General features: G+C 47.0%; 1 protein-coding gene across 5 annotated transcripts in view; it reads left to right on the top strand.

Annotated features, from left to right (window-relative positions):
• The first annotated feature begins 3,488 nt into the window (after positions 1-3,488).
• Positions 3,489-27,934, top strand: part of PTCH1 (patched 1) — a 63,236-nt gene continuing 38,790 nt past the window's right edge. For 2 of the 5 annotated variants that reach the window (XM_042964147.1, XM_042964146.1), the window contains exons 1-4: positions 3,489-3,686; positions 5,346-5,538; positions 24,559-24,748; positions 27,854-27,923. In XM_042964147.1, coding sequence (XP_042820081.1) covers positions 3,489-3,686; positions 5,346-5,538; positions 24,559-24,748; positions 27,854-27,923 — 651 coding nt within the window. Of the gene's footprint in view, positions 3,687-4,481; positions 4,663-5,345; positions 5,539-6,108; positions 6,178-24,558; positions 24,749-27,853; positions 27,924-27,934 lie in introns of those variants that run through there. The other 3 variants (XM_007089009.2, XM_042964149.1, XM_042964148.1) reach the window with 3 other exon arrangements.

The following is a 27,934-nucleotide window of genomic DNA, read 5'->3' as shown; positions in this document are numbered from 1 at the left end:
ATCACCTTTCCTGCTTTATGTTCTTTATCAAACAGAATAAAGATCAGGATATAGCTTCAAGATTAAACTTGCTATGTGTCGAGCCCAATCTTCCTTTGATATTATATTTTAAGGTAGTGTCATTTTAATTGCACGGTGCTTGCCTTCCCTTCTGGATTTTAGCAGCCCTCCCAGAGCTGCGCACAAAATCACGTGCTCCTTCAGAGTTTTGAGTTTTGAATTTCCGCGCTAGCCGAGTGCTCCGGTCCTCCTGTTGATCTCGAAAACATCCTCAAGACACTTTTACTGTCTTTGTCTCTATTCTACGAGCCACCCTATTCCGCCCAGGGTCCCCCACACGTTCCGCCGGTTTGGGATTCAGGAGACAGGGCCTCCCACTGACACCAAGACGGAGAAAAAGCTAGAAGGAAGGTGGGGAGGCTGGGTAGGGAGGAGAAAGGGTTCACGTGAAAGAGGAAAAAGAAAGGAAAAGGGAAAGGAGGGAGGGGGAAACCGCCAAAGAGGAAGGAAGAGAGCGGGGAGGGCTGCCGACAAGCCCCCCGCAGGAACCGCGTGGGCCGCCCGGGTGGCCGGCGCGCCCCGCTGCAGTCCCCTTCGGGCAGGGGCCGCGAACGCCCGGCAGCTGAATGGGAAGGGAACCCGTGCGCTCGGCCATTGGCCGGCTGCAGGGAGGCCGCGCGGACATTGGGCAACGTAAGGGGGCCGGACCGCCTTCAGGAATGTACTACGGCGCGTTCGGCACGTCCGTCAGCGCCGGCGGGGTGCTAGCCTCGTCTGGGCTCCCGGGAGGCCGCGCTGGAGACTTGGAGTCCGCCCGGCTCGAGCCAAGCGCACCGACTTCCCTACCTGCTCCGCCTGGGCCGCGCGGGGAGTCCCGGAGCTCGGGTGCGCGCGCAGGCGGAGGCACGCGCGCGCCTAGGCCTCCCGGCAGCCGAGTGCGCGCCGCGCTGGCCCGGCCCTGAGTCACGTGGCCGCATGGGCTCCGCCTTCTCCCTGCTCCTCCCCATTTCCCTCCATCTGGGTTTCTTTCTTTCCTTTCCTCTCCTTTCTTTCTTCTTTTTTTTCAATGAACACACACCGTGTGCATCTTAAAGCCACACTGCTCCAATTCACTGCTGCGGTCGGCTTCTAGCTGCCGCGGGGTCCCCCTCTGCAGTTCAACCACGTTTTTAAAAAAGAAAAATACTAAAAGGAAGCAGAATCGAATTTGCGGGGTCTGGTCCCTATCTCAGGGAGGAATTTAATAACTTGCAAACTTAAGAAAAACAAATTACACTTCTCAAAAATTCTATTTTTCAATAAAAAGCGGAACTGTGTAGATAGTTTAATTTGTCTATGGCCCCAGGATCTACTTCGGAGGGTCGCGTGTTTTCCTCCCCAACGGGAAGCGAATCCCCGGGATGTCTCGGTGACACTGGCCGCAGTGTCCTGACAAGTCCTCGCAATCAGCGCACAATTTGTTTCGAATGAATCCAACATCAAAGCCTTTATTCTTCCCAACGTCACGCTATTATTAAATATAACAGGATGCGTACCAATTTTTGAAAAAAATAATAAAACTTTAAAAACAGACTTTAAGTAACAAAGGCACATGAGTAATAAAAGGGGGGCGTCCAAACGAACCCCAAATAGGAAAACTTTTTTCTCTTAAGGAAACAGTTCCGTTGCTCCGGATTGTTAAAAAGATTCTGTTGTTTCTCTTTTGCATATGTCATATTAAAGATTCAAATAAAAACGCCTCTGCCTCCACAAGACTACTTCGGTGTCTGGATTCCACGTTTTTAAAACACTGACTCCTTCAAACGGCGACTGTGCTGCCGTGGGTTTTGGTGTGGGGTGGGGGGGAGGATTTTAAGAAAGGGTGGCTTTCCCCAACGTCCTTACTTTCCTCTTTAACTTTCCATTTTGTTTATCTTAATGCGAGGCGTTGTTCCCTGCGAGAGCCTAAGTCTTCTCTTTAGTTAGAAAAGAAAAGAGAGGAGAAAAAAAAAAAAATCTGGCACACACTGGCGCACTATCCACCACCCTGTCATTATTGGTGCAGGCCTGGGAATTCAAGCCGGACCTCCCAGTATTTGCTGCAGCTTGAGGCCAAGGTGCCTCTGAAAGGGTTTTCTTTGAGGAATTTCAGAAATTGTTTAAGCGCTTAAAAAAATATTACATTTCCCCCCGTGTCTATCGCGAGGCAAATGCTCGTGGATGTGTGTGTGTGAGAGAGTGTGTGTGCGCGCGCAAAAGGCGTCTTACAAAAAGAAGACACTGTTGAAAAGAAAAGAAATAAGAAAGAAAAGGGAGGGGGGAGCATTCCTTAATGGAAGTATTGCATGCGAGAAGGTTGGCGCTCTCGGAGGCTCCCCCGAAGCCGGGGATGCACACACTGGGGTTGCCTACCTGGGTGGTCTCTCTACTTTGGTGAGCTGTTGCTAAGCAGCTAATAATAGTCATGTTTGCTGAGTAATTTCTGCCCTCCGCGAGCCAATCGCGTCGCAGAAACCCAAGCCATCTGACAGCCCCGGGGGCGGGAGCTCCAGCCTTTTTCTCTTTCGCTCGGTCTCTCCCCCTCCACCCCCTCCCCTCCTCCTCCTCTTTCTCCAAATGGAGAGAGTTCTTTTTTTTCTTCTTCCATCTCATCTATTGAATCAAGGAGCTGCTGCGGCCGCTGCCCGCTGCACACACACAGAGCGGAGTCCCCAGGTCCCGGGAGCGAGAGAGGCGCGCTGCACTGGGGCAGAATGGTCCAGCGGGTCGGCGAGGAGCACAAGAAAGCAGAGTCCGGGACCGAACAGCCACCGCGAACCCAGCAGCCAGAGCCCGAGCAGCCCGAGCAGCAGCTTCAGGAGCCGCCACCGCCAGCAGCAGCCGCCGCGGGAGCAGCGGCGACGGCGGCTGCCCCGGCCCGGCAGCGCTGAGACCCGCCGGGCACCCACGGACCCTGCGGCAGTGGCTCTGCGCTTACCCTCCGCGGCCGCTCGGGCGACCCGGGAGGCGCCGAGGGAGACTGCGAGGCCGGCGGGAGCGGCGGGGATTTGCTGGCGCTTTCTGCAGTGAAGGGGTCGCGGCGCGGGGCGGGGGGCGGGTAGGGGGAGTTGGGGACCGCGAGGAGCTCCGCGCGAGCGCCCGAAGGACAGGCTGGCTCCGCGCGCCGGCTCTCGCCTTCCCGAGAACTGGATGTGGGCAGCGGCGGCCGCAGGGACCTCGGGACCCCCGCGCAATGTGGCAATGGATGGCGCAGGGTCTGACTCCCCGGCAGCGGCTGCGGCCGCAGCGGCAGCAGCGCCCGCCGTGTGAGCAGCAGCGGCAACAGCAGCAGCAGCAGCAGGTCTGTCAACCCCAGCCCGAACAGCCGGCGGCCAGCAGCGTCCTCGCCAGCCGAGCGCCCGGGCGCGCCGGGAGCCCGCAGCGGCGGCGGCAGCAGCGCGCCGGGCCGCCCGGGAAGCCTCGGTTCCCGCGGCGGCGGCGGCGGCGGCGGCGGCGGCGGCGGCGGCAACATGGCCTCGGCTGGTAACGCCGCGGAGCCCCAGGACCGCGGCGGCGGCGGCAGCTGCAGCGGGGCCCCGGGCCGGCCGGCCGGCGGCGGGAGGCGCAGACGGACCGGGGGGCTGCGCCGCAACGCCGCGCTGGACCGGGACTATCTGCACCGGCCCAGCTACTGCGACGCCGCCTTCGCTCTGGAGCAGATTTCCAAGGTGCATTTCAGACTCTCTCCTCTCCTCCCACTCTCTCTTCCCTCCTCTTCCTCTTTGGGATCGCCCCCGCCACACACACACACACACACACACACACACACACACACACACACACACACCTCTCCAGGAAAAGAAGCAGACAAGTGGGGATTGAAAAATTCAAACCCTCCCTCCGGTCCTAGGAGGAAAGGGCTGTCTGAGGTCCGCAGGGGGTGGAGGGTGTGTGTGTGTGTGTGTGTGTGTGTGTGTGTGTGTGTGTGTGTGTGTGTGTGTGTACGCGCCCTCCCCGGCAAGCCTTTTCCGGAGCACTGGAAAGCGGTCCACAGAGGACCACCTCGAGGGCGGCCTCAGCGCGGCACAGCCCAGTGCCCCCAGCCCCGTAGCCCCCTGCTCCCGCGCCCCTGCCCCTATTTGCAACCTAAACCCCTGTAATGCTGCCACATTTCTTAACATCTTGGAGGGGGAGGCGGAGTGGAGAGAGGCGGAGAGAGGAAGGGGGGGGAGGGAGCCGAAATAAAGGTGGTTTCCTCTTTTGGCAGCCGGTTTTGCTTTTGTTGAACATGAGATCTCTACCCTCTTAAAAATTATCCTTGGAAGAGGGCATCTCCCCTCTTCCTTTTTAGTTTTTGAGCCACCTCTTCTCAGAGCCTGAGGGGAAAGGGAAAGTTGTAAACAAATTGCCACCTTAAATCCGCGGTACTTGTCTGCCAAGCGGCCGGGTTCATTGTGTTTACGAGGCTCGCTGAAATGTGTGGAATCCAGGGAAGGCGAGCACCCAGACGGGGGCCCGCCGGGGCAGCGGCCAGCGCCGGGGAAACGCCGCCGCCGGGAGCAGCCAGCGCCCAGCCAGGACCCCCGCCTGCGCCGGCCTGGGCCCTTACCCTGTGCACTTGGCTACTTTTTACGTTTAACCAGATGGGAAGGGAGAGGAGGGAAAGATCCATGTGGCTGCCCTCTTCCGATCACAAATGTTGTCGTAAGTTGCAGATGGCTGCCCCACTTCCTAATTCAGCTCACACAGCGTCTCCCAACGCTATGGAAATGCGTCGCGAGTGAGCTCCGGCGGCCGCGCTCACCACGTGGATCCCCACTTACTACCACGCGGGGCGGGGGTCAGGCTCGGGGAGCCCGCAATACATTGTTCCCAGAGCGCGCTCGTCCCCCAGCCCCCATCCCTGCCGGGGCACCCCGAGAGGGGTAAAAGATGGGGCTTGACTTGCGGGGAAGGGACCCTTGGCTTCCTGGTTCTTAAATGGTGGGCTCCATCGCAGACATTGAGCAGCCCCTCCCTTCCCGGCTCCGGGGTGAATATTGCCTGTGATGAGTGATTTCTCTCTCTGCCTCGGCTTCCCTTCCCCCTGTTCTTGCAGCCCTTCTCCCCAACGCCCCCAAGACACCTTCGGGGATGTTGCGCGGGTCGAGCGGGGGGTTGTCCCTGCTGTCGCCAAGGTGCAGCTCCCACGCTGCAGCCCCACTTTGATTTATGTCCAGGCGCCCCCCACGCCGCTCGCCTTACCCGGGGCCAGCCTGGGTTCCAGTCCCGAGGGCACCCCCCACCCACGGATGTCGCGGGATCCGCGGGCGGGTGCGCGCAAGCCGGCGTGGGCGCGCGGGCCGCGACTCCCCGGCGCTCACTCCTCCCTTCTGCTTCATCCTCAGGGGAAAGCTACTGGCCGGAAAGCGCCGCTGTGGCTGAGAGCGAAGTTTCAGAGACTCTTGTTTAAACTGGGTTGTTACATTCAAAAAAACTGCGGCAAGTTCTTGGTTGTGGGCCTCCTCATATTTGGGGCCTTCGCTGTGGGATTAAAGGCAGCTAATCTCGAGACCAACGTGGAAGAGCTGTGGGTGGAAGGTAAGAGACCTAGCGCCCGCCGCAGCGCCCTCTCGTCCCCCAGCCCAGGCCCCCTTCCCGTCCTCCTTCCAACTGATAAAGATATTTGCCAGCGTACACCTAGAGCCTTTCTGTGGCGAGCGAGAACCCCCTGCCCGCACCAGGGGGAATTGTTTATTGTTTGGGCGCCTGGCTGGGAGCCAGGCCCGCCCGACAAAGGCCGCGCTGTAATCTACTCGGGGCGCTGCGCTTTGCTAGGTGTTGTGGGAGAGAGTGGCGAGGGCGGGCCGGCGGGGGCGCCAGGCCCCTCCGCGGGACGGACCACTCCGCGCGGCCGGGGACCCCTGGGGCCTGCCGCCGCCGCTGCTCGCCTCCGCCGCGCCGGAGACGCGGTCGGAGGAAGGCCTCTCGGCTCCTGGCTCTCTTCCTCGGCGTCCTTCCCTCCCCCACCCCCACCCACCACGTCCAAAGAGAAAGAAGGGGGGGGCAGAGAGAGGCCACCCCTCCGGCTGGAGGGAGTGCGCGCGCCCCCGGCGGCCGTGGCCGCAGCGCCGCGGAGGGTGGGGGGCGGGCGTAGCGCGGGCCTGCGGAGGCGGCGGCGTGTGTGGTCCTGTTTTTGGACAGCTTTCAACTCTGGGGGAAAAAAACATTTGTCTCAAGGTACAAAAAAAAAAAAAAAAAAAGTGGGGGTGGGGAGGAAAGGAGTTGAAAAAAAAACAGTAAAGCATAGACTGGAACGCATGTTTGCAAAGTAGATTAATGTTTCCTCGCGGGTGGGGGCTTTTTAAATGGTACGATTTGGGGGCAAGGCTGCGTTTTGCAGGCTGAAAGAAATGAGTTTTAAGAACGCGGGTTTGGAGGGCGGGGCCACGCGGGAGCTCTCCAAGGCTTTCTGCCAGTCTTTTATACACATTCCTCAATTTGGGGGTTCTCGAAGTGTCTTTTTTTAAGCAGTTGTAAATTTAAAATAGATACCCCCACCCCCACGACGGAAACATTTTACATTCTTTTGGTCGCACGGCTTTTTTGTTGGGGGGGGAGGTGTTATTGGTGGTTGTTTTTTAATTATTTTCTGGAAAGTAACAGATTTGCTATTTGGAAACATTTAACCCCTAGACACTGCCTTGGATATCTCTGACAATAGGATGGGAAGGAAGGATTGAGGTAATTATGCAGATTTTTCAAAACAGAATATCTTGAGCATTCCTAGGGAAAGCTACCTAACCCAAAATTTGGAAGCCTCAGAGTTATATGTGTAATTACGTGAATGATTCCTTTTAGGATGCTGAGAACTAACCTTGGAGAATATTTTGTTAACTATGCCTTGTTTATGAAGATTCAGCTCTCTGTGTTTTGCAAGCATATGGTGGAGTCTTTAATTGAGAAGTGACAATTAAAATAATAGTCCAAGTAATTAAGGCCAGAAAACATTCTTGCTTTAAGTAGCTTGATAATTAATACAAAAGTATTCTTTGGATTGAATCCATGGGGTAATTTACCTCAGTTGAGCACTTCAGCATCATTGGTAGATAAAAGAAGGGTTTTATTGAACACCTATGATATCTTAGCACCAAGCTTACTGAGCACCAATAATGTCCCCAGCACGTGTTAGGTACTGTAAGGGTCACTGAAGTCTGTGAGACACTCTCTGTGCACAAATCCACTCACTTACAAAATACTAGAGTTGAATGGGCTTGCAGTAAATTTGAGCTCACAGTTGAAGTGGGCCATGAAAGTCAAATGGGGAAAAAAAGCTTCTGCGGAAGTGAGGCAAATTAGGGTGACCTGGAGAGAGAGAGAAGGAGAGAGGGAGTTCTGCACAAGAGCTCAGAAAGGGGGTCAAGCAAAGCCCAAGTGAGTGGAGGCCCCTAGTGTAGTGGGAATAGGGTGCCATGGCTCATGTGTGCCCTGGAGCGCAGGGCTGTAGTTCAGAAATGATGTGATTGGCTAGGCTGTGGGGAGCTGGACGAAACAAGGGGTGAGCAGAGGGGCCTCCCAGCTCTGTCCATATGTTCACACTGCACCACTCAGACCAGTGAATTTGCTCAGTATCAGTGACGATGACAAAAGATAATTTTTTGCTATTTTGAGCAAGACTTTTAGGTAGACCTTTAATACATGTAAAGAGAAGTGATGCGATTTATTTTCTTAACATTGTATATTTCTGGAAGCAACTGTGTTTCTGCATTACACACTTCATTGCAAGTCCTGAAAGAAGGAGGAACATGATTAGGGGCAGTCTCCCTGAGCTGCCACTTAGTGAGAGAGTATTAAGGAGTGATACCTCAGACACTCAGGACTCAGTTTGCCAACTTTGGGCCTCTGAGTTTTGGTATTTTCAGCGTGGCTCACAAGTTCTTTAAGCAAATGTTATTTTACTTAATGCTATCACTTGTTGAGCAACTGCCATTACTGTTTATTATCTATTATCACAAGCCTTACAACTCAATAAAGTAGCCATCTATTATATTTTTTTTTATAACATGATAGTGTATGTGGTATTTCTACATGTAATAGCTGAATTCTTGTTCCATTTTACAATGGCAAAATGTCCACTTTGCCTACTAATGATTTAAGTCAACTTGGCCTCTTGATTTCTTGATTTGTCATCACTCATTCATTCATTCATTCATTCATTGGGTATTAGATTCTTCCCGGTAGAAGAAGCAATAGTTTCATAAATGCAAGGAAACCCCACCAGGGATCCCATGAGGCCACCATACCATCTTATAATTTTAACATAAATTCAAAGAAGAGGTAACAGTGAGGAGGTCTTGTTTATGGTGTAGTGAGCTTGGTGTTCATATCAGCAATAAATAGTGTAAGCATTTGTTTTCAGGAGTTGGAATTTCCTGCTGTCCTACACTGTAGCAGATTAAAATGAGCAGCAACTCAGAATTTAGGTTAATTTGTACTTTAATCTCTTTGATAAATTCTTCATCACTATGAGCACAAGAAGTCTGTTAGATGGTTGTTTTCTTAATGGAGACTGTAAATGTTCTGAACATAAACATGGGTGCTTACTACTCTAAATAAACCAAATGAATAGAGATTGCGTATTTCCCTAGTTAAAAAGCAACAGACTGAGAAAGCATAAGAGATTTTAAGGGGAGGGGAATGCTGAGGGACAGCTTGGAAAAAATGCTATTTCCCTTGTGATATTTAAAAATATGACCTACCACACACACTACATAGATAAATATACAAAGGCAACTAGAGATACATATATCTACATACCTACACACGAATACATATTATATACCAGGTGATTTCTGCACAATATGTGGGGTTAGGTGCGCCAACCCCTCCACAATTAAAAATCCATGTATAACTTTGACTCTCCAAAAACTTAACTACTAACAGCCTGTGTTGACTGGAAGCCTTACTAATAACATAAATAGTCAATCAACACATATTTTGAATGTTACACACATCATTTACTGTATTCTTACAATAAAATAAGTTAGAGAAAAGAAAATGTTATTACAAAAATCAAGAGGAAGAAAATATATAGATATGGTAGAGTATTTATATCCCCCAAAAATCTGCATATAAGTAGACCTGCACAGTTCAAACCTGTGTTGTTCATATATCTCCACTTAATATTTGTATTTGTGTGTACACATAGACTTACTACATCTATCTTTGTATCTGCCAAGATAATTGTTATCTTTTTAATATAGCCAGCAAATTAAAGGGATCCACTTGATAGGCTACATCACTGATTTGACTTTCATGCTTTTAACATGCTGGGGAAATGTGGCTTTATAAGGACAGTTTGAATACATTGGCCACAATGTGCAGACCAATATAAGCTAGATAAATAAGATTCTGTCCTATTTTTATCTCATTGGTGATAAGAATTTTTTGATTCTCTTGTTAAAATGTTCGTACAACGATTGCTGTCATCATTGTAACAGCAACCAGTTTCTTTTAAGAAACTCAATATACATTAGATGTTAGCTTAGGTCTCAGGGTTAGAGTATTTGCAAGTCAGAAATACCAAATTTAGCTCTCTTGTGAATAGAGTCATGAGGTTTAGTAAAAGAATATGTGGAATGATGTTGTGGACATCTGCTGTTACTGAAGCACATGCCAGTGGTGGCAAGGTCTGGGAGAGACTAATTGTTATTTAAAAATAAAAATATTCGGGGCACCTGGGTGGCTCAGACAGTTGAGAGTCTAACTTTGGCTCAGGTCATGATCTCACCGCTTGTGAGTTTGAGCCCTGCATTGGACTCTGTGCTGACAGCTCAGAGCCTGGAGCCTGCCTCAGATTTTGTGTCTCCGTCTCTCTGTCGCTCCTCTCCCCCCCCCCTCCCCCAAATAAACAAACATTTAAAAAAAAAATTTTTTAGGGGCACCTGGGTGGCTCAGTCGGTTGAGTGTCCGACTTCGGCTCAGGTCATGATCTTACAGTCTGTGAGTTCGAGCTCCAAATCAGGCTCTGTGCTGACAACTCAGAGCCTGGAGCCTGTTTCGGATTCTGTGTCTCCCTCTCTCTCTGCCTCTCCCCCGCACATGCTCTGTCTCTCTCTGTCAATATTTGTTTTTAAAAAAAAATTTTTTAACTTTTTAAATAAATAAAAATATTCAGCACATGTTCTCCATGCCTGCTCTGTGCCAGGCATTGCATGAAGCTCCAGAGAGATGTTAGTGAGAGGCCACAGTCCCTGCCCTCAGGACCTCCACCCAGCAGGCACATAGACCACTGGCACTAGGGCAGGGACGCCTCCCAGGACAGCCCTGACAGGGGTCTGAGCCAGGCACAAGGGCTGGAGAGGTGGGGGTGCTGCTGGGACATTCCAGAACAGAGGAACAGCTCCTGCAAAGGCTCAGAGGCTGGGGGTGTGGCCTCCAGGAGAACTCCCAGTGCTTGACTCCAGTTGGGACATCGGTCTGAGGCGGGGAGCCTTGGGGCCTGGAAGGCTCAGCTGCATGGCAGAATGGTCTCTGCTGTGTGCAGGGCATTCGGCTGAGGGGCTACCAGCTCTTCCTTTTAGTCATTCTTTGCCTGTCTCATTATCTGTACTAGCATATTTGGCCTCTAGTGCCCTCCCGGGACTGGAGTGCTTCAGCTGGATTTCTCTCCTCTGGGCACAGAAGGGAAATACTTTATTTTTAATCTTGCCCATTTCTCTGTTGGCATTTCCTTTTTTGCTTAGCACCCATATCTTCCTGTCTCCCTTAATAGCTACTACCCCCCACTCCAACCCTCTCTCAGATGCAAGTTTGTTGTCACAACTCTCCAGTGGCAGAACATTCATTTATCTCTTTGAGATTTGTTTTTCCCCTCAAGCTTTGCCCAGCCCCTGGTGTCCTTTACTGCAAGGGGTTATAACAGCCTTGAAATGAATCCATATTGCGTTGTGTTTGGTTATTAACATCAAAGGAAGAAGGCACAAGTTGTGACTCTGATTTTTTTTTTTTTGTTAAGGAAAATTTAAAAAGATGTTCTTAATGCCTGCTTGATGCTTATAAGTGCTCTCAAGTTTGTTTCTTGCTGGTATGATGGTTTCATTGTTCTTGGCTTGAACTCAGGCAGTTGTAGGAGATAAATGAGCTCCACCACCTTTCTTTAAGTTTAGAGCAAGTTTTCTCACTCTTGACATTTTGCTGGATAATTCTGTGTTATGGGGGCTGCCCTAAGCACCCCAGGATGTTTAGCAGCATCTCTGAACTCTACCCACTAGATGCCAGTAGCAGCCTCCCAGTTGTGACAACCAAAGATGTTTCCAGTCGTTGCCAAATGTGGCGGGGCGGGGGGAGGGGGGGGAGCTGCACAAAATCACCCCAATTGAGAAGCACTGGTTTAGATAATAGATTCCAATTGGAAGACTCATGCTGTGCAAATGGAGGGCTTTTATTATGATGACATTGTGGCTGCAAATGCATTGCCTTACATGCAAAGGAATTTTTTTTCTTTAAGATAATGTCCCCTCCCCATCTCCATATTTACTGATCTAGGTAACTAATTTTTTATGCTAATAATTTAAGTTTTTTGTTTTTCTTAGAATTACATTAAATATCAAATAAAATGCATGACAAGTTGACAGAGTGAGGGAGGTGGGGAAGACACTGTGTGGGTGGGGGCCAGCTATGCAAGGAAGAGAAAGCTTTATATTAGAATAGATTTTCTTCAGGTAACTTAATTTTGAAGACAGACCTTGTTGCATTTCAAGAAGCGTAGGATGAAAGTTTTATTTAGCATGAAGGTGACTTTGTAAAAAGCAGGAAAAGACACCACTAAACTTAGTTCATATTGAAATAAGAGCTCCTTTTGGAAGCCCGCTCAGTACATTAGCTCTTCGGTGGTCTAGCTCTCCTCCAGATGTTCCTATGACAAACTGCTTTTCCCCGGGTGCCCTTTTGCAGCAGAACCAAAGGGATAGTGAGGGGCTGAGACCTTGAGCCCATATGGGCAATATGAGCTCTGATTTTACTGCCAGTTTCTGCTCTGCAGGGCTGTCAGTTTGGGTGCATTTCACAAGGAACAAGGGACACAAGACCTAATGAAATGCAGCGTATTCTCCTTGGTCCCCTAAGCACTTTGAAAAATTAAGAATATGTTTATTAGCTAGGTATTGATTAGATTGCAATAGCAGGCGCACACATACAGGTGCAAGGAATTGTGGTTTTTCTTTTACATCAGAAGAAAAATAGTTGAAAAATTTACATCCAACAATAATTGCTTGAAAATACCAAATAGCCTCAGGTGCCTTCTCCCCAGGGCAGCTGACCCTGGGAATCTTCCGTGTCTCTTTACTGCCTGCCACTCTTGATCCTGCCAAGGAGTGTAGAAGCCAGGTTGGGCAATGGGGTGTTTCAGATCCACGGACCGCCGCTTGGAGGCTCCAGAAGATGACAGCTTCCAGATGTACGAACCGCCGGATCCGTTTGTTTGGATTATGCACCACAGCTGATGGCGAGATTAACGCTGGCTGGACAAGCTATGGGAGATTTGTCTGGTTTCCACAATGCTGTGTTTATATTTCATTGGGATTTCTCCTTCAAAGCTGACCTCCCCATGACCCCCAGAGCTCTGTCCACTCAGGCCAAGCTGTAACTTGTCTGCCCTTCTTCTCGTGTTGGGGGGTCACAATTGTGCAGCGGAAGGGGCTGCTTTCATGGTTTACCACCCCCCACCCAGCTCCATGCCAGCTGTTCACCCAGATTTAGCCCCAGAAAAGTACTCTTATTTTATGAGGGTAGGAGGTGGGGAGGTGGAGGGGGGTTTGATTTTAAAAGTCTTTTTGGCTTTTAAAACAAATATGGAAATGTTTTTAAATTACTTAAAATTTTTTTAAATGTTTTATTTATTTTTGAGAGAGAGAGAGAGAGACCAAGTGCAAGTGGGGGAGGGGCAGAGAGAGGGAGGGAGACAATCCTTAGCAGTCTCCAAGCTGTCAGCAAAGAGCCTGACATGGGGCTCGAACTCACAAACCGTGGCATCATGACCTGAGCTGGAGTTGGCCGCTTAACTGACTGAGCCACCCAGGTGCCCCTAAACTTACTTTAAAGGACACCATATCTAATAGGGGCCGTTTTGCAGAAGTATAGTATTTGACTCAACACTAGTGTGATACTATTTTGAAAAAAAGACATCCCTAAATAATCGCCATACCTGTGTGATTCTGTTATTATAACACTATTTCCTTTGCCCCTCACTGGCTCCCAGAACCTCTTCTCCCAACCCCCCTTTGCTCCCTCCCACCCTTCTTTCCCCCCACAGACTCCTAAACTGCCCTAATCATTTCTTCCCAGTAGATCTCTGGAGTTACTAGTGTGAAATCTGAAATGGTAGTAAATCTGGTTAATCACAAACTGACAGGAGGGAATTAGAACATGTATTATTTCAAACCAGCTGTGGGAGATACCAAATCCCAAGCTGCCATTTGCATCCTTGAGGTTCTTGTCTTGGTAATGGGTGGTACCCGGACCTTACTCTCTGATTGGGTCTTGTCAGCAGAAGATGTACTTCCCCTGTTGAAGAGTCATGGCATCCTATGGACTTTTGAAGTGCCTTAGAATTCATTGACAAATGAAGTGTTAAATAAGTCTTGGTCCCATGTGTTTAATGTGTTGTATGGAGTATGAAGAATTGGGCCCCTTAGCATTTCTTGAGATGGTAAGTGAAATGTAAGCCAATACATTCCAACCCAGGCACCATACTTCAGGCTTTCCATGGATGGAACCCTCACCAAAGGCAAAAGGAACATGGTGCTTGGGCATAGATGGAAGAGGACAGATTTCCTTATCCAAACTTTGGCCGACTCGGCAGCATTAGATGGTCCATCCCACATGAGAGGTCCCAGAGAGCAGAGGGTTTTGCTCATGAAGGCACTTCCAGCAGTTCATACGGAGAAAGCTCCCTGGGATTTTCTTAGTGGGAAGCTTCCCTGACTACACAGATACCATCAGGGTCGTCAGGATATAAGCACTTTTATTACTTGTTCTCTGCTTTCGAACTTTGAGTTTGGGCCCTTCATCATAAGACCTATTTATTGGATTTGTTTCTCTTAAACTGGATTTAGGATTGTGTTTTTCTTTAAATGGCAGTTTGTTTTCCTACATGTGTGTATCTTTAGGTTTGACACAAATAATTTCATCTTCCAAAACAGTAGAATGCTGCGTTGGGAAACTGCTTGACTGTCATAGAGATTTTTAGGAAAGATGCATCCTGTCCACAACCTTTCAAGACTCTGACTATTTTGTTGTATTTGGGTTCAGAGCATAGCTGGAAAAACAGCTGTCATGTGTTAGGGAAACTGTGTCGTTTGTGGGCAGTCAGGCACCTGCTCATGAGTGACAAGTTAGTTGTTGGGGAGATTTATAATGTGGATGTAGGGCCCTATTTCTAGAAACCCAGTTGTGAGTTGACCCAGATAGTCCACACTGCATGTGGGTCCCAGAACACCACTGGCTATGAAGGTGAGGCTAGTGAGAAGCAAGTCTCCGTACCACAGCACAAGCTTGATTTATTCTCGTTAGGATAAATGAAAAGAAGCAGTAGGTTTCCCCAATTTATCAACCAACATAGTTTTCAGTTATTGATGAAACACGTACAAAAGCAAGCAAAAGGAACTGGAAGTAGGCTTTGTTAAGTCAGTGTGCATGATTTTTTTCCCCTTAAATCATTGCTTAAGGGCTTCTGGCCCCTAGCTCAGGAATCCTGCCCAAAAATGCCAGATGTATTACACAGTCAAGTACTGCAATGTAAACACTGCTCTGTGCCATGAGGCAGGGTGGTCCATCTCCTATTAAAGAAGAGCGAGAGATTGAGAGGGAAAGAGAGGTAAGCCCTCTGCAGTGGCACAGTTGTGGTCGTGTTGTTTGTGTTTTTGGCTGCAGAGTCAAGATTTGGAAGTACAAAAACCTAGATGAATTAATACTTTTTACTGGCAAAGAAAAGCAGCTTGAATTGGGATGCCAAAGAGAGCACGATGTGGCTTGGATAATGTTGCTTCATTGGGTCAGATAAGTTTATAAAATGTTGAACCGAATGGGGAGGGGCTGATAGGAACGAAGCTGTTGTTTTCATAGCAGCATCTGTGAGCATCACCCTTTTCATCTGCTGTGAGCTCAATTGAAAGGTGAGTGAAGTAAGGCAGGGAGAGACCAGCTTCTTTCACCCCCCTCTCCCATGTATAAGAAAGCCTCCTGGCTTGGTGCACCTTCTGTGTGTAAACCTAAGAGGTATAACAAAGCTTCTCTGGTGTTTTGTAGCACTGGGGGGGTGGGGGGTGGGGTAGCCCAAGATCTATGTTGCAGAATAAATGGCCTTCCAGTTTGCTCCCAGTTCCTAGATTTCAGTAAAGCAGCTACTAATGATGTTCATTTGGAGGTAAGAAAGTAACTGGACACTTTGAGCCACCCCTCCAAGTACAACTTGTTTTACAGTGCTGCGGGCAACCCAAGGAAATTGGAACACCTAGGCATTAGCTGTACATCCAAATAATCTAATACTAAGCAGTCCTTAGCCTTACTAACTTTAGGATGTTTAAACATTAATATGAAGGTATTTTGGGAGTTAGGAGGAAATGGGGTTTCAGTTTGAATTTGGGGAGTTGTTAAAACAACTTGCAACCTGCAATAATATTATCCTGATTTTAGAAATCCATTCTGTAGAGTGATCTGAGAAAATTGCTTTTAGAAACAGGGATGGGAAACAGGCGTTTTGAGATTCAGGAAAATGCAGGCTTCTTGACTCTGGCTCTCCCCCCACCTCCCTCCAGCACTTTTTTTTTTTCTGTTTTGAACTCTCCCATCTCCCCACCCCCATTCCCTGATTTCCTTTGCTCCTTTAGTGGGGAAACCAGGAAATTTCACAAAATAGACAAATATCACACAGTGTCTTTTGAAATAAAAGCATTCTAAGAGAATAACAAAAGAATTTTCCCTAGTTGCCTAAGAAATTATTTCTTATCTTACCTGACTTTTCTCCATGAGGTTCATACATTGTTGCACTAAGTTTAAAAATGATAAATATGATGCCATCATTTTAGGCTACACATGATCCAGAAAAAAAAATTGCACGTTTAATATGTTGCTTAATTGCAAACAAAGCTTGCAATTTGAGAGAATTGGGATTAGGGCTAAATATCTATTAACTGCTCTTTCTAGAGATTTGGGGAATAGGATGACCCTTTTTATTTCTTTTTTTTTTTTTTTAAATAGGCTACAGTTTCACATGGCTCCCAAAAGAAATCTCTCTCCCTTTTTGTTTCCCACACCAATTGATTTATCATTTTGCTTGCAAGCAGATCCAGAATGTTAGGGCAAGAACACACTCACTTTTTTCTCGTAACTTTTTTGTTGCGGACCGAAACCAGTTGACTTGAATAAATTTTTCTGAGGCCTGAATGTAGCCAGCAACGTGGAAAAATCTTGCCATTCAGGGCCGTCTGAATGTACATTTCAGCCACACAGTAAGCTGCATTGGTAGGCACTGGACTGCTAAATACAACCATTTTTCGCAGCAGCGAGTTAGACAGGTGATTAGCATAATTAGCACCGAGCAGCTATACATATGGTAATGCTGAGTGTGTAAATGCCAGCTGCGGTGTAAAATTTATGTCAGGGGTCGGCAGGGCTGTGCGAAAGTATTGTGTTCCAGCTGCAGGTCAGGGCCGCCAAAGCTTACCTCCTTTTCTCTTGTTGGTGAATACGCCAAACAGAAGAGAAAGACAGAAATATAACAGATACGGCTTTGATGGAACAGCCCAGTTCTGTGCAAGAAGGACTGTTCTATAAAACACACACATACACACACCCTTGCACACACTTGCAGAAATCCCGTTGCTTTCTCTACAAATCGTGTTTACTTCATGCAGGGTGCACGTAAGCGGCAGCCAGGATGCAGGTTTGGGGAGGTACAAGGACCAAGTGATTTTTCTGGGAGGAAAAGTTTCAGTCACTGAATTCTTACAAGGCGTTAAGAGTTGTTCTGTTTCTTTCCATCCTCTTGCTGACCGCCCCCCCCCCCACTCCTGCCCACATTGTTTTCCTTCAAATTAAATGGGAACACCCCTACCTCCCCCACCCCCACCCCATGGGATAGGACTGTAATATAAGGTTCCAACAGCAAGACTCTCTTCCCAAATTGCTTGACTGGTTTTAGCAAAGGACTAGAAGTTCCTTTGTGTTGTTTTTCTGGGGCAGCTCTGCTCACCACTTCACTGCCACTATCAGACCCATGACATCCTTTATAGATAAGAAAAGAATCAGTAGGGCTCTTGCTGGAAAGGAGGACAGTCTTGAATGGTTCACACCCTTGGGAATGCATGATGGGGGAATTTATGGCTGTGACGAGTTCATGAATTTTCTCTGCTGTCCCCTCCCCTTTTTTTCAGTTGGTGGCTATAAGGAGCAGTGGTGGTGACAGAATATAGTTCACACCATGCTGACCTGGTGATGAAACTTCCTCGAGGCACCAGGGGGTCCTTATGCATCAATCCCTAATCCAGCTAATCCTGATGGCAACAAAATCATGAAAGTGGCCCCCAGGGAGGGTGTGGGAGATAAAGCAGGCCAGCGTGATGTTCCTCAGGGCCCTGGGAGCCTGCCTGTGGAGGTGGGGACTCACATTGTCTTCTCCCCTGTGCGTGCTCAAGTAGGAGGCCGGTGCCAAGAGGCCCAGGCCGTATAATGGCAAGAAGACTGTTGAGAGCAGAGAGGTGATGTCAGCCCCACAGAAGCTGAGAGAAGGGAGCTGGGGTTAATGTTATGCAGCAGCCCGAATGCTGGGGTAGAGAGCCCGCAGCCCGGGCAGGCACTTGGCTTTTGTTGTCGTGGTTGTGTTGTGTTCTGTTTTTATTTTTTGAGTGAAGAATTTAGGAGGCCTTAACTAAGGACTTAAAACTTGATAACAACACTGTCTTTGGTCCCTGGGTTCTGCTTCTTGGTCCAGCTTTGCCTCTGAGCATGCTGCTCTGTGTCGAACCCTCCCAGGCTTGCTCAGCTCCTGCAAAAGGACAGGACTTGAGTTTGCATCTACTTGCTTATAGACTGGAGCATTCAGGTGAATCTTGGTAGCGCCTGGGACAGTTCCCAGTGGGGCAAGTGTACAGTTAGGGATAGAGCAGATCTCCATCCCGTTCCAGCCTGCCGGAAGCCAGGAACATTCTTGAGTCCACAGGCTGTGGCTTCACTCGGCCTGTCTTTGAGGGGGCGGTGGGGGGGGGGGTTTTGACCGCAGCCCTCATTTGCCACAGCAGCAAGTGACCAAAGAAGAATGGGTCTCCTAACAGATGCAGTGTGATCTTGGGAGCTGCTGGCCCTGGAGAGAATACCAGGTGGGGGGAGCTGTGGCAGGCAGCAGGTCCAGTGTGGGCACAGTGCTGGGCTGACCTGATCGTGTCCGACAGGGTGAGCGGGCAGCTTCAGGGAAAGCCATTCAGAGAAGCAGCCTGGGCGGTAACAGATGGCACCACAAACAGCTGGTGTGGGGGCTTGTGGTGGGCACATGCTCAGGCCTGCTACCCCTTCTACCACGTTCCGCCCTCCTCACCACCACCACCCCCCTCAAGCTGTCCCTGGGGAGGTGTGGGGATGTGTCCTGCTCTTGTCTTGTTTTTGTGGTTTTCACTCACTGGGCTCACTTCATGAAGGCAAATTCTCTTTGGGCTATCTGATTCTAGCATTTTCCCATGGCAACACCCAAGGGCACAATCCCACGAGGAGAAAAACAGCCCTGAAGCTTAAGCAGCAGTTGGCTAGTCATGAATAAAAGAGATGGCTGGAAGACTGACTAAAACTCACAGCTCAGGAGTTTTCAGCCAATTGCCCAAATTACGGAATCTTCATTTTTTTCAATTTAGAAAACGAGCTGGTGCTAATAATTTTGCAGTTACACCCTTTGGAGATTTGTAGTTTTTCACCCTCACAATAACTAATCGCAACATTGAAAGAAGGACCTGAAGTAACTAAAGGGGAAGAAAAAAAAAATCTCTCTAGAGGCTGTTAGATAATTCATGGGATTAATCAAATGCAAATGCTCCGCTTGCATATACACAGACCCCATTTTCCTAATTGGACTCTGAGTGGGTACTTTTCAGGCTGAAAGGGTCATTTGTTTTGACTGATTGACTTTTTGAGGCTTTGGGGAGAATTAATATCTTATACAGATGACTGCCTGTTCCCAAGGCTCTGTATTGAGGCTGTTCATTCATTTATTCCTCTGACACACTGAGTGTGCGCATGCGCCTGGTGTGCCGAGATAAGTGGGCAGCGGGCGGTGCCTCCCTGAAAGGACTTGGAATTTACTGGGAAAAATACTTCGTTTGGTCCCTCAGATCACCTTTATGTGGATCACAATAAGCTTTTGCTAAAAGTCTTGTGCATGAATGCTGCAGCCGTTTATTAAGCTCTGTGCAGGGGCCATGCTGAAGAATGGTACAAGGTGGGAGAGCATCATGAGGGGAACATCTCTTGTCTACCATGGAATGGAACAGCACTGGCCCAGAGGTATGGACCCCTGGGTGGAATGGTTTCTCACCTGTGCTGGCCCTTCTTCACCTTGGAAAACCATAATGGTTTGATTTAGGGAGGAAAGGATCAGCAGAGCTTGAGCAAGAACTTCTTTGGGGAAGTGATGCTTTTTACCCCAGCTCTTTCAAAGAATTGGTTTAAGCCTCAGATTTCTGGAGAATTTGCAGGTAAAGAGGCCTAAAGCTGTGTACCCTAGTCTCTCTAACCCCCTCCTCCAAATCAGGCCCCTCTGGGGACCCCAAGGAAAATGGGGGGCTGGTACTGCCACCCATGAGGTTCTACTGAAGAAACTATCTCCTCACAGTGGCAGTAAACACTGTGGGAAGCAATGTTGTCCTTTAAGCAAAAATGCCATCCGTTGTCCTGTGTAATACTCTGGTGCAGGTGCATTCTAAAAGCTCTAGCTATGAGCTTGACACAGTCTGGTATATGGAATTCAGGACTTCTAAACTCATATCCTCAACTAGTGCTCAGAAGCCACAAGGCTCTCTCCAGGCAGTTGGACTAGGGTTGAGGGTCGGTTCCACCTCCTCTCAGCTGGGGGACCTTGGGCAATTGCAGCTACTTTTCCTCTTCTGTAAAATAAGGGTGATGATACATGCCCTGTGATGAATAAGCAACCGAATGAGTGGATGAGTTCAGGGTTTGGGAAATTTCACAACACATTGTTAACACTCACACCAATTTATGAGGTTAGTAGTATCATTTTCATCCCATTTCATAGAGAAGGTTACTGAAGCCCAATTATGTCACAGGGACTCGTCCCAAATCTCAGTGCTGCCTTTCTGGTCCTGGTTCCCACCACCTGACTGTCCAGTCAGCTTGCCCCAGCTTGATGAGGGAACAGCACCGCACTGAGCAAAATATTTATAACTAGGTAAAGAATGAGTGGGAAATGGGTTTGCAGATGAAAAACATACACAAATGTAAAAGGCTATTTCATGTCCCAGGATCCTGAGATAACATTTTTCATGAGTCTTGTTCAAAGAGTTTGATTGTTATTTTATTGTTTAAAGTTATTGCATTTGGAAGAAGGAAAAGAATATAAGAGGACTTTAGAATTTAATGAATATGCATGTTTTGTTTTGTTTGCGTTGAGCTTTTTAATTCAGATCCCTACCAAGTAGCTTTCTTATTTTTCTCTTTTTGTCACATGGAAGTCTTTAATTATATGGGTTCTTTGCAGAAAAATTAAGAAGTAGTGATAACCCTCAAAAAGGGAAATGGGTAAATATTATCCATAAACCACCACACAGCAGTAGTGGCTGTTCACATGGCTGTCAGCATTCATACATCTACATCACAAATACTGGATCGTATGGTTCATTCTGCTCAGTAGTCGGAAATAATTATGCAGTATTTCATGAACAGATTGTTTTTTAAATAGAAAGGACCTTGACCTTGAACATGGGACAGAGAAGGGAGAAAAACCATCTCCCCCAGACTGCACCTGTAACTTCGGTCGCTTGAAATGGGGTCTGTGGGGCTTCCTGCTGATGGAGCATCACGCTGATGTGTGATGAGGAAGACTCACAAGAAAAGGAACAGCTTTGGGCTGTCACCCCGTTGTGATTTAGGATAGGCATTTGCTAGGGTAGCAAAAATCAGGGGAGTCCATAAAGTTGCTCTGTCCAGAGAGGTTTCTGTTTCTGGTAGCTTGTTCCAGAGCACCTTGGGTGAATACTGATGTAAGACCATACGAACGCTGAGCAGCTTATGACACAGGTACACCCGAGAAGGAGCTAAGTCTACCAGTGCAACCAAATGAATGACATAATTATGGTCTCACCAAGCTCCAGCCACACTGGCCTCCTTTCTCTTCCTGCAGCAAGCCAGACATGAGGGCTTAACAGTTGCTGGTTCCTCTGCCCAGACACTGTCCCCCCCAGCTCATCACAGTCAGCTTAAATGTTACTTCCATTTAGGTCTCCCCAGGCTACTCCATTTGAAGGGGGCTTCCCCCTTCCCCACCACCCAGTAACTATCCTGGCATTACCATCTGTGTTTCCTCCAAGGCACTTGTCATCCCATGAGATTATCCTATTGATTTGTTTGTCTACTGCTTGTGTGCTTCACTGGCCAGCAAGCCTTTTGGAGAACGCACCGGTTCTCACCCCGCATAGCACCCCGCTGTGTAGCACACAGCAGGCACCTTCATATGCTCACTGGGTGAGTGTTAGGACTCTTTGTCAAGTAAAGTGGACGAAACTTTTTAAAAAGTTACCAAATAGTTTTGCAAAAATGATAGATGGAATGTTAAATAAAATATGGCCATGTCATATGTAAAATCGAATTGAACGCTACTGAAAAGTAGGATACAGCATAGGTGCTGGAGGCCATTCAGGGTTTTTGATCTCCAGTTGCTCAATCTACCTATGATGAGAGTCTTGTCTTGGTTGAAAATGATTGTCACATTAGCAAAATATTACATTTATCACTAGAGCAAAGAAATGAAGGAAGAAAAAAACATTTTCAGTTCCAGAGACATGATAGACACCTTTATTAAAAAATATACATCTTTAAATATACATTTTAAAACATCTAAAAAAGTGACACTATAAAGCCCTTGAGGTACGTTTTATATCTTGCAGGAAATAGCATCATTTTTGAAAACCCCTGTAATAAAATAATTGCTCTAATGTGAGGTTGGTCTGGAAGATGTAGATAGTTCTTTTCAGGAGCATGAACCTTGCATTTGATCTCTATTTTTGTGTGCACTCGTCTCTTGGATCCTCACCTTATGGGTTATAGTTAGAGGCAGCTGCTATAAAGCAGGAGAGGTGGGAGGGAGTGTCTGTGGTCCCACTCTGTTGATGTTTGTTTTTACCTCATGGTTGAATTCACCTGAAGCTCTAAGCGTCAGGAAAAATAAAGGAAGTAGGACTTTGTAAGCAGAATGAGGGATCGTGTGCTGTGCCAATGCTTCAGGAGCTGGTAGAAATATAAATGATTTATAGGTGTGGGGTATTGATGTCATATAGCCAGAAAAAAGGAAGGAGTTGAGCTTTTTTTCAAAAAGGCTATTTGGAGATCTTGGCATGGCAGTCTGTAGCTTTTCAGAAGTGACCTCTGGACTAATAATTGGCTTTTTAGCCTCAAACAGCCTTTTTATCTCCAGAGAATGTGGATTGAGTCTAATTCAGTTCTCTAGTTAATTGCTTGAAATAATACATTGTGATTCCTGCCAGAAGGAGCCAGACCCTGCCTGCAGGCAGCTTTATAAGAGCATCCTGAAAAGGCCTAGGACTTCATGTAAATTTATCCTTTGTTGCAAGTTTCCTATGTTTTCCTGTGGTCTTTCTTTAACTTCAAATTGATTGCAGTATCCTGGGCAATTCCCCAGGGCATTTGTCAAAGTTTTCCGCACAAGAAATCTTAATACTTTCTGTAACTGACTGATAATATCCTTCCCTCTGCCCCTCCCCATTTCTCCTTGCCCCTCCCCGCTCCTTCTTCCTCATCCTTCCCCTCCTCTCTCCTCTTGGACACACCCAACAGTATGTTGGGCCTCACCTCACAGTATTCTGCAGGGGCCTTGGCCATCTGCGTGGACCCACACACATGATCCTGCCAGTCTGTGAATCTGGACTAGCTTTCCTAATGAGGGCATTATTTGCTTTTTAGCCTGCCCCCTTGTTTATAAAATATGCCAAGAGAACTAAACAGCCCGCTGTTCCCAGTACTTCCTTACTTGCCCAAACCAAATGTTTATGTCCTTGAATGCTAAACTTGAAGAAAAAGGATTCCTCCTCGTGGGAAAGCTTACCATGATTGCTGAAGGCTCTTTCTACACTGTAGCTGAAGGCCTGTTTTCCAGTAAACATGCAACTTACCAGTGACTTTAGGAACTCTTCAGACTCACTGTTCAGACTCATCAGCTGGCCTTGGAGTGTGTGTGTGTGTGTGTGTGTGTGTGTGTGTGTGTGTGTGTGTAGGGAGGGGGAGAAGGGTAGGGGGTGCTGCTTGCTCTAGGATTGTCTCTCTGCTGCCCTCCTGGGCCCTTCTGGAACAGCCCCTTCCCTGTGACCATATTGGATCAAAGCATGCTCTCCAGAGCACTCCCAACTGCATCCCCGCACACCTACCCTGTTGGGAAGTGACACTCCCTCCTCCCCCCCCCCCCCCCCCCCCCATACCTCCCAGCCAGGTCCAGCATTCTGAGCTTGGCTTATTCTAAAGCCATAGTTGAAATATAACCTAAGACCTGAGAAACAAAACAAAAAGTGTACCTTGTTGCCCTCGCCTGTAGCATGCCCCACTGTGGCCAGCCTCCTGGAGAGCCCGGTGCTACTGGGGCAAGGCTTCTGGGCTTGCAGCAGGTTCAGGATCCCTGGGGAGCTTCTGGAACACAGGCTGCCTGCTCACAGGCAACTCAGAACCTGGTACCTTTGTTTCCGGATGCTGACCAGGTGAGTCTGATAGAGCCAGGATCCAGAGACTGGCTGTCCTGGCCACAGCTGAGACATTTGGTTCCTCTCAAGTACATCTGATGTAAATCACATTATTTATCTTCTCCTGGCAAGTTTTCTGCCGAGCACACATTTGCCACCTTTCTTTGTTTCTTTTTGAACGAGGAGAAACATTTCCTTGTTACCTTTACTAGATTATTTAGGAGAAGAGTGTAAATTGAAGCCATTTATCTTGAAATGTGCTGCAGGGGCACATTGTTTACACAAGTGAAAGAAATTGTAACAGGGGTATTTGGTCTGGTCTGCAAGGAAAAGGTGTCTCAAGTTTTCCTTCCCCTTCCCCCTTTATACATATGGCACATTAGTTAGAAGGTGCACAAAGCACGTATGCATTAGGTTTGCATATGCAACAGACAGGACAGTTGTTCATGGCCTTAGTATTTTTTCCGTGTTTTTTTTTTTTTTAATTGGTGAAATGAACATTGCCAGTAATAATAAAGTGAATGTTATCCCCCAAACATCAGCCCTGCATTTTCATGACCAGAGATAATTTATCCTGTATCCTGCACCTCTTAGTGAGATAACAGAACATGAATTCACGGGGATATTTCTGTTCTAATTGAAACCTGTACATGTTTGTCAGTTGGTGGACGAGTAAGTCGCGAATTAAACTATACTCGCCAGAAGATTGGAGAGGAGGCTATGTTTAATCCTCAGCTCATGATTCAGACCCCGAAAGAAGAAGGTGCTAACGTCCTGACCACGGAAGCTCTCCGACAACACCTGGACTCCGCCCTCCAGGCCAGCAGAGTCCATGTATATATGTACAACAGGTAAGGTGGCGGGAAGAAGCGGCTGGTTTTACTAAATAAGGTTGTGCTGGAAATATGCTTCCAGTGTTCAAGTAGTTTTCTGATAAGTGGGATTTTCTTAAATCTTGAATTTCATTTCTAGAGTTTGGTAACAGATCAAATATGTTATAATGTATTTTCACTAAGTATCTTGGCACTATATACCCAAATGAGTATGAGTTTTCAAGCAGCCATTTGGGTGGCTATACAGCCATTCTGAGGATCTTTCCTGCTTAAGCTATTTTTGGAGCAGTTACATTTTGAATTGCGTTTAGTCAAAAAGACTGAGAAAAGAGGGGCATCTGGGTGGGGCTCAGTTGGTTAAGTGCCTGACTTCGGCTCAGGTCATGATCTTGTGGTTCGTGGATTCAAGCCCTGCATCAGGCTCTATGCTGACAGCTCAGAGCCTGGAGCCTGCTTCGGATTCTGTCTCCTTCTCTCTCTGCCCCTATTCCACTCACGCTCTCTCTCTCAAAAATAAATAAACATGAAAAAAATTTGAAAAGAATGAGAAAAATGAAAGACTTTACGTATGGTTACTTTGTATTCACTACAGATATTGACAGCATGTGTCACAAAGCATATAGCGGTTGAGTCACTATGGTGATTTCTTACTGACGGGTAGGCAGATATGGTGGAATTATAATACAGCCTCACAAAATATTTCCCTTTAGCTTCAAAACTAACTTAACAGTGCTGTGGGTATAATAAAAGCACATGAAGAGTTCTGGAACAAAATTGACAGTCCTTCTCTATTTAAACAGTGCATTATTCAGGGCATGGACCACATCGTGTCCGTTCTTCCACCCCCAGCATTTAGATCAGAATTTGTTGATTGACTAACTGCCTAGATTGATACATTTGAACTGGATCTTCTCCCTGAACTATTGGGATGACTGTCACTAAACCCTGTTTTCAGGGGACTGCTTACTCAGTTGGCATTTGCCTAACCCCAACCTGTCCCTCACCTCTTAACTGACTGGTTGATGATACAGTTTTTCACAGGGGAGGTGAGGAAGTGCCACTGTATACCTATTCAGAGGCCAGGGAGAATGAGGGGAGAAAATAAAAGGAAAATCTGTACTTGTCCCTGCTACGGTAACCTCCACTCCCCATGGTCTTCACTGGATTGTCTCTAAGACCCATCTAGCTGGAGACAGCACCCTAAGGTCCAGCATGAGTCACATATCTTTGACATGCTCTTGTTTCCTCATCTGTAAAGTCAGTTACTGATCAAGTGTGGTCTATTATCCTCAGGAGGTTCTGAGAACGAGATATATAATGTATGAAAAGGAAAACGTAAGGAGGTATTCTAGCACTCTTGTCAAGCAAACTTGGCTAGTGAGCATATCCCTGATCTTATCAGCACATCCCTCCCATTCTGCAGTGGAAGCAACTCCCCAGGGCAGTTTTGCAGAACTTTCAAGTAGAGGCCCTGCTGGGAATTTGGAAATAAATAAGTTCCAGGGCCACTGAAAGCTGCTGTGACCCATTCTTAACACAATGGGACCCTACCTTGAAGGACTTGTCACTTAGACACTTAAGGAGAAGATGTGTCTGTACAATGAAATTATATTCTTAATCTGAGATGGAAGCAGAGAACTTTTATGTGTTGGAATGAGCTTTAAAGAACACCTAGTTAAACCCATCTCATTTTTTAGACGAGAAAACCAGGAATTAGATTAACTGGACCATTTGTCCAAGTTCATACAATTTTTAAACACTAGAGCCAGTTTTCAAACCCTTTCTTCTGGCTCCAAGCCCAGGGGCTTTTTTAAGGCACAGCCATGACCTCTCAAGCAAGTGTAAATGAGTTCACTGATCAAGTGATATTGACAACCTACTCAGGCTAGATGGTATGTGTTGATGCTATGTGGAGTTCAATATAAACATACACATAGATATATGAGTAGGTGGGTGGGTGGATGGGTGGGTGAGTGGATGGAAGGATGGATGAATAACTTGGGCCCTGCATTAGGAGCCAATGGTCTAGTTAGAAAGAGGAAAGTATCACACCATAGATGGGCATGTACGAAGCCAAACACAGATACTCCCAAGTCCAGGTGCTCCACATATCAGACAGATCAGACCAGCAGTGTTCTGTGGTTCATGAGAAAGGGGTCATTTTCTATAGCCCTGGGCAAAAAAAAAAAAAAAAAAAAAAAAAAAAAAGCCTAGTGGGAAGGTGTGGCATTTCAGTGAGGACCCTGAGGGATAGATGCGAAGGTTCCACAGGGAAGAGGGCTAAGTCCAGAACATTGCTTTGGGTGACCAATAAAAAAAAAGAAAAAGGAGATGAATAAATAAACTAGAGCAATTTAGAGAGACTCAAAAAAATTTTTTTCTCTTGGATTTCCCATCCCTATACTTTCCAAATTTCTTCTTTTTCAAGTTAAACTCCCTGATACACTTGGAAAGGCATGTGCTTATAGAGCATTTTTCTAGAGATGTCAGAGTTCTATAGTATTCTATAGATAGATGATAGATAATACAGATAATTGGTGATCAGTATATTTAATAACATTTCTATAGAACAAGAATAAAAAACTGTAAAGTAGGAAATCTGTCTACCTGACAATGCTGTTTACAGCATTCATGGTTCAGAGCAGAATTCGTTTGGAACACTGTTAATAAGGACGTTAACTGCCAGTAAAAATAAGTCAGTTACGTTTTCCCACCTAAATATATGTTAATACATTATAAACCTTACTAATTAGTCTCCACGTATTTTGAAATTGTGATAATTCAACTGAATTATCTGCCCTGAAGTTGTGCAGTGTATGTAGAAAAGCAGATAATGGCGTAAACAAGATTATTGGGAGAACACTTAAGAAAACAGGACTTTTCAAGTACTTTGGTAGCATTCATTTACATAAACACCCACATGTTAATTACAATTGAGTATTATCTATTCATTAAATTAAGCTTGTTGAGTCTTTACTTGCCAAAAGTTGTGTTCGTTTTGACAGATACCTAAAAGTGATCAAAATTGCAGTTCTTTCTATATGTTCTGTAGTCCTGATTTTGCATGGATTTCCATACTTTATTACAGTGAGAAATGTTTGTCTCTCCTTTCTATTTTAACAGGCAGTGGAAATTGGAACATTTGTGTTACAAATCTGGAGAACTTATCACAGAAACAGGTTACATGGATCAGGTATATTTTCT

The sequence above is a fragment of the Panthera tigris genome, chromosome D4, assembly GCF_018350195.1.
Source record: "Panthera tigris isolate Pti1 chromosome D4, P.tigris_Pti1_mat1.1, whole genome shotgun sequence".
NCBI lineage: Eukaryota > Metazoa > Chordata > Mammalia > Carnivora > Felidae > Panthera > Panthera tigris.
This window is presented reverse-complemented; position numbering and strand designations above follow the sequence as displayed.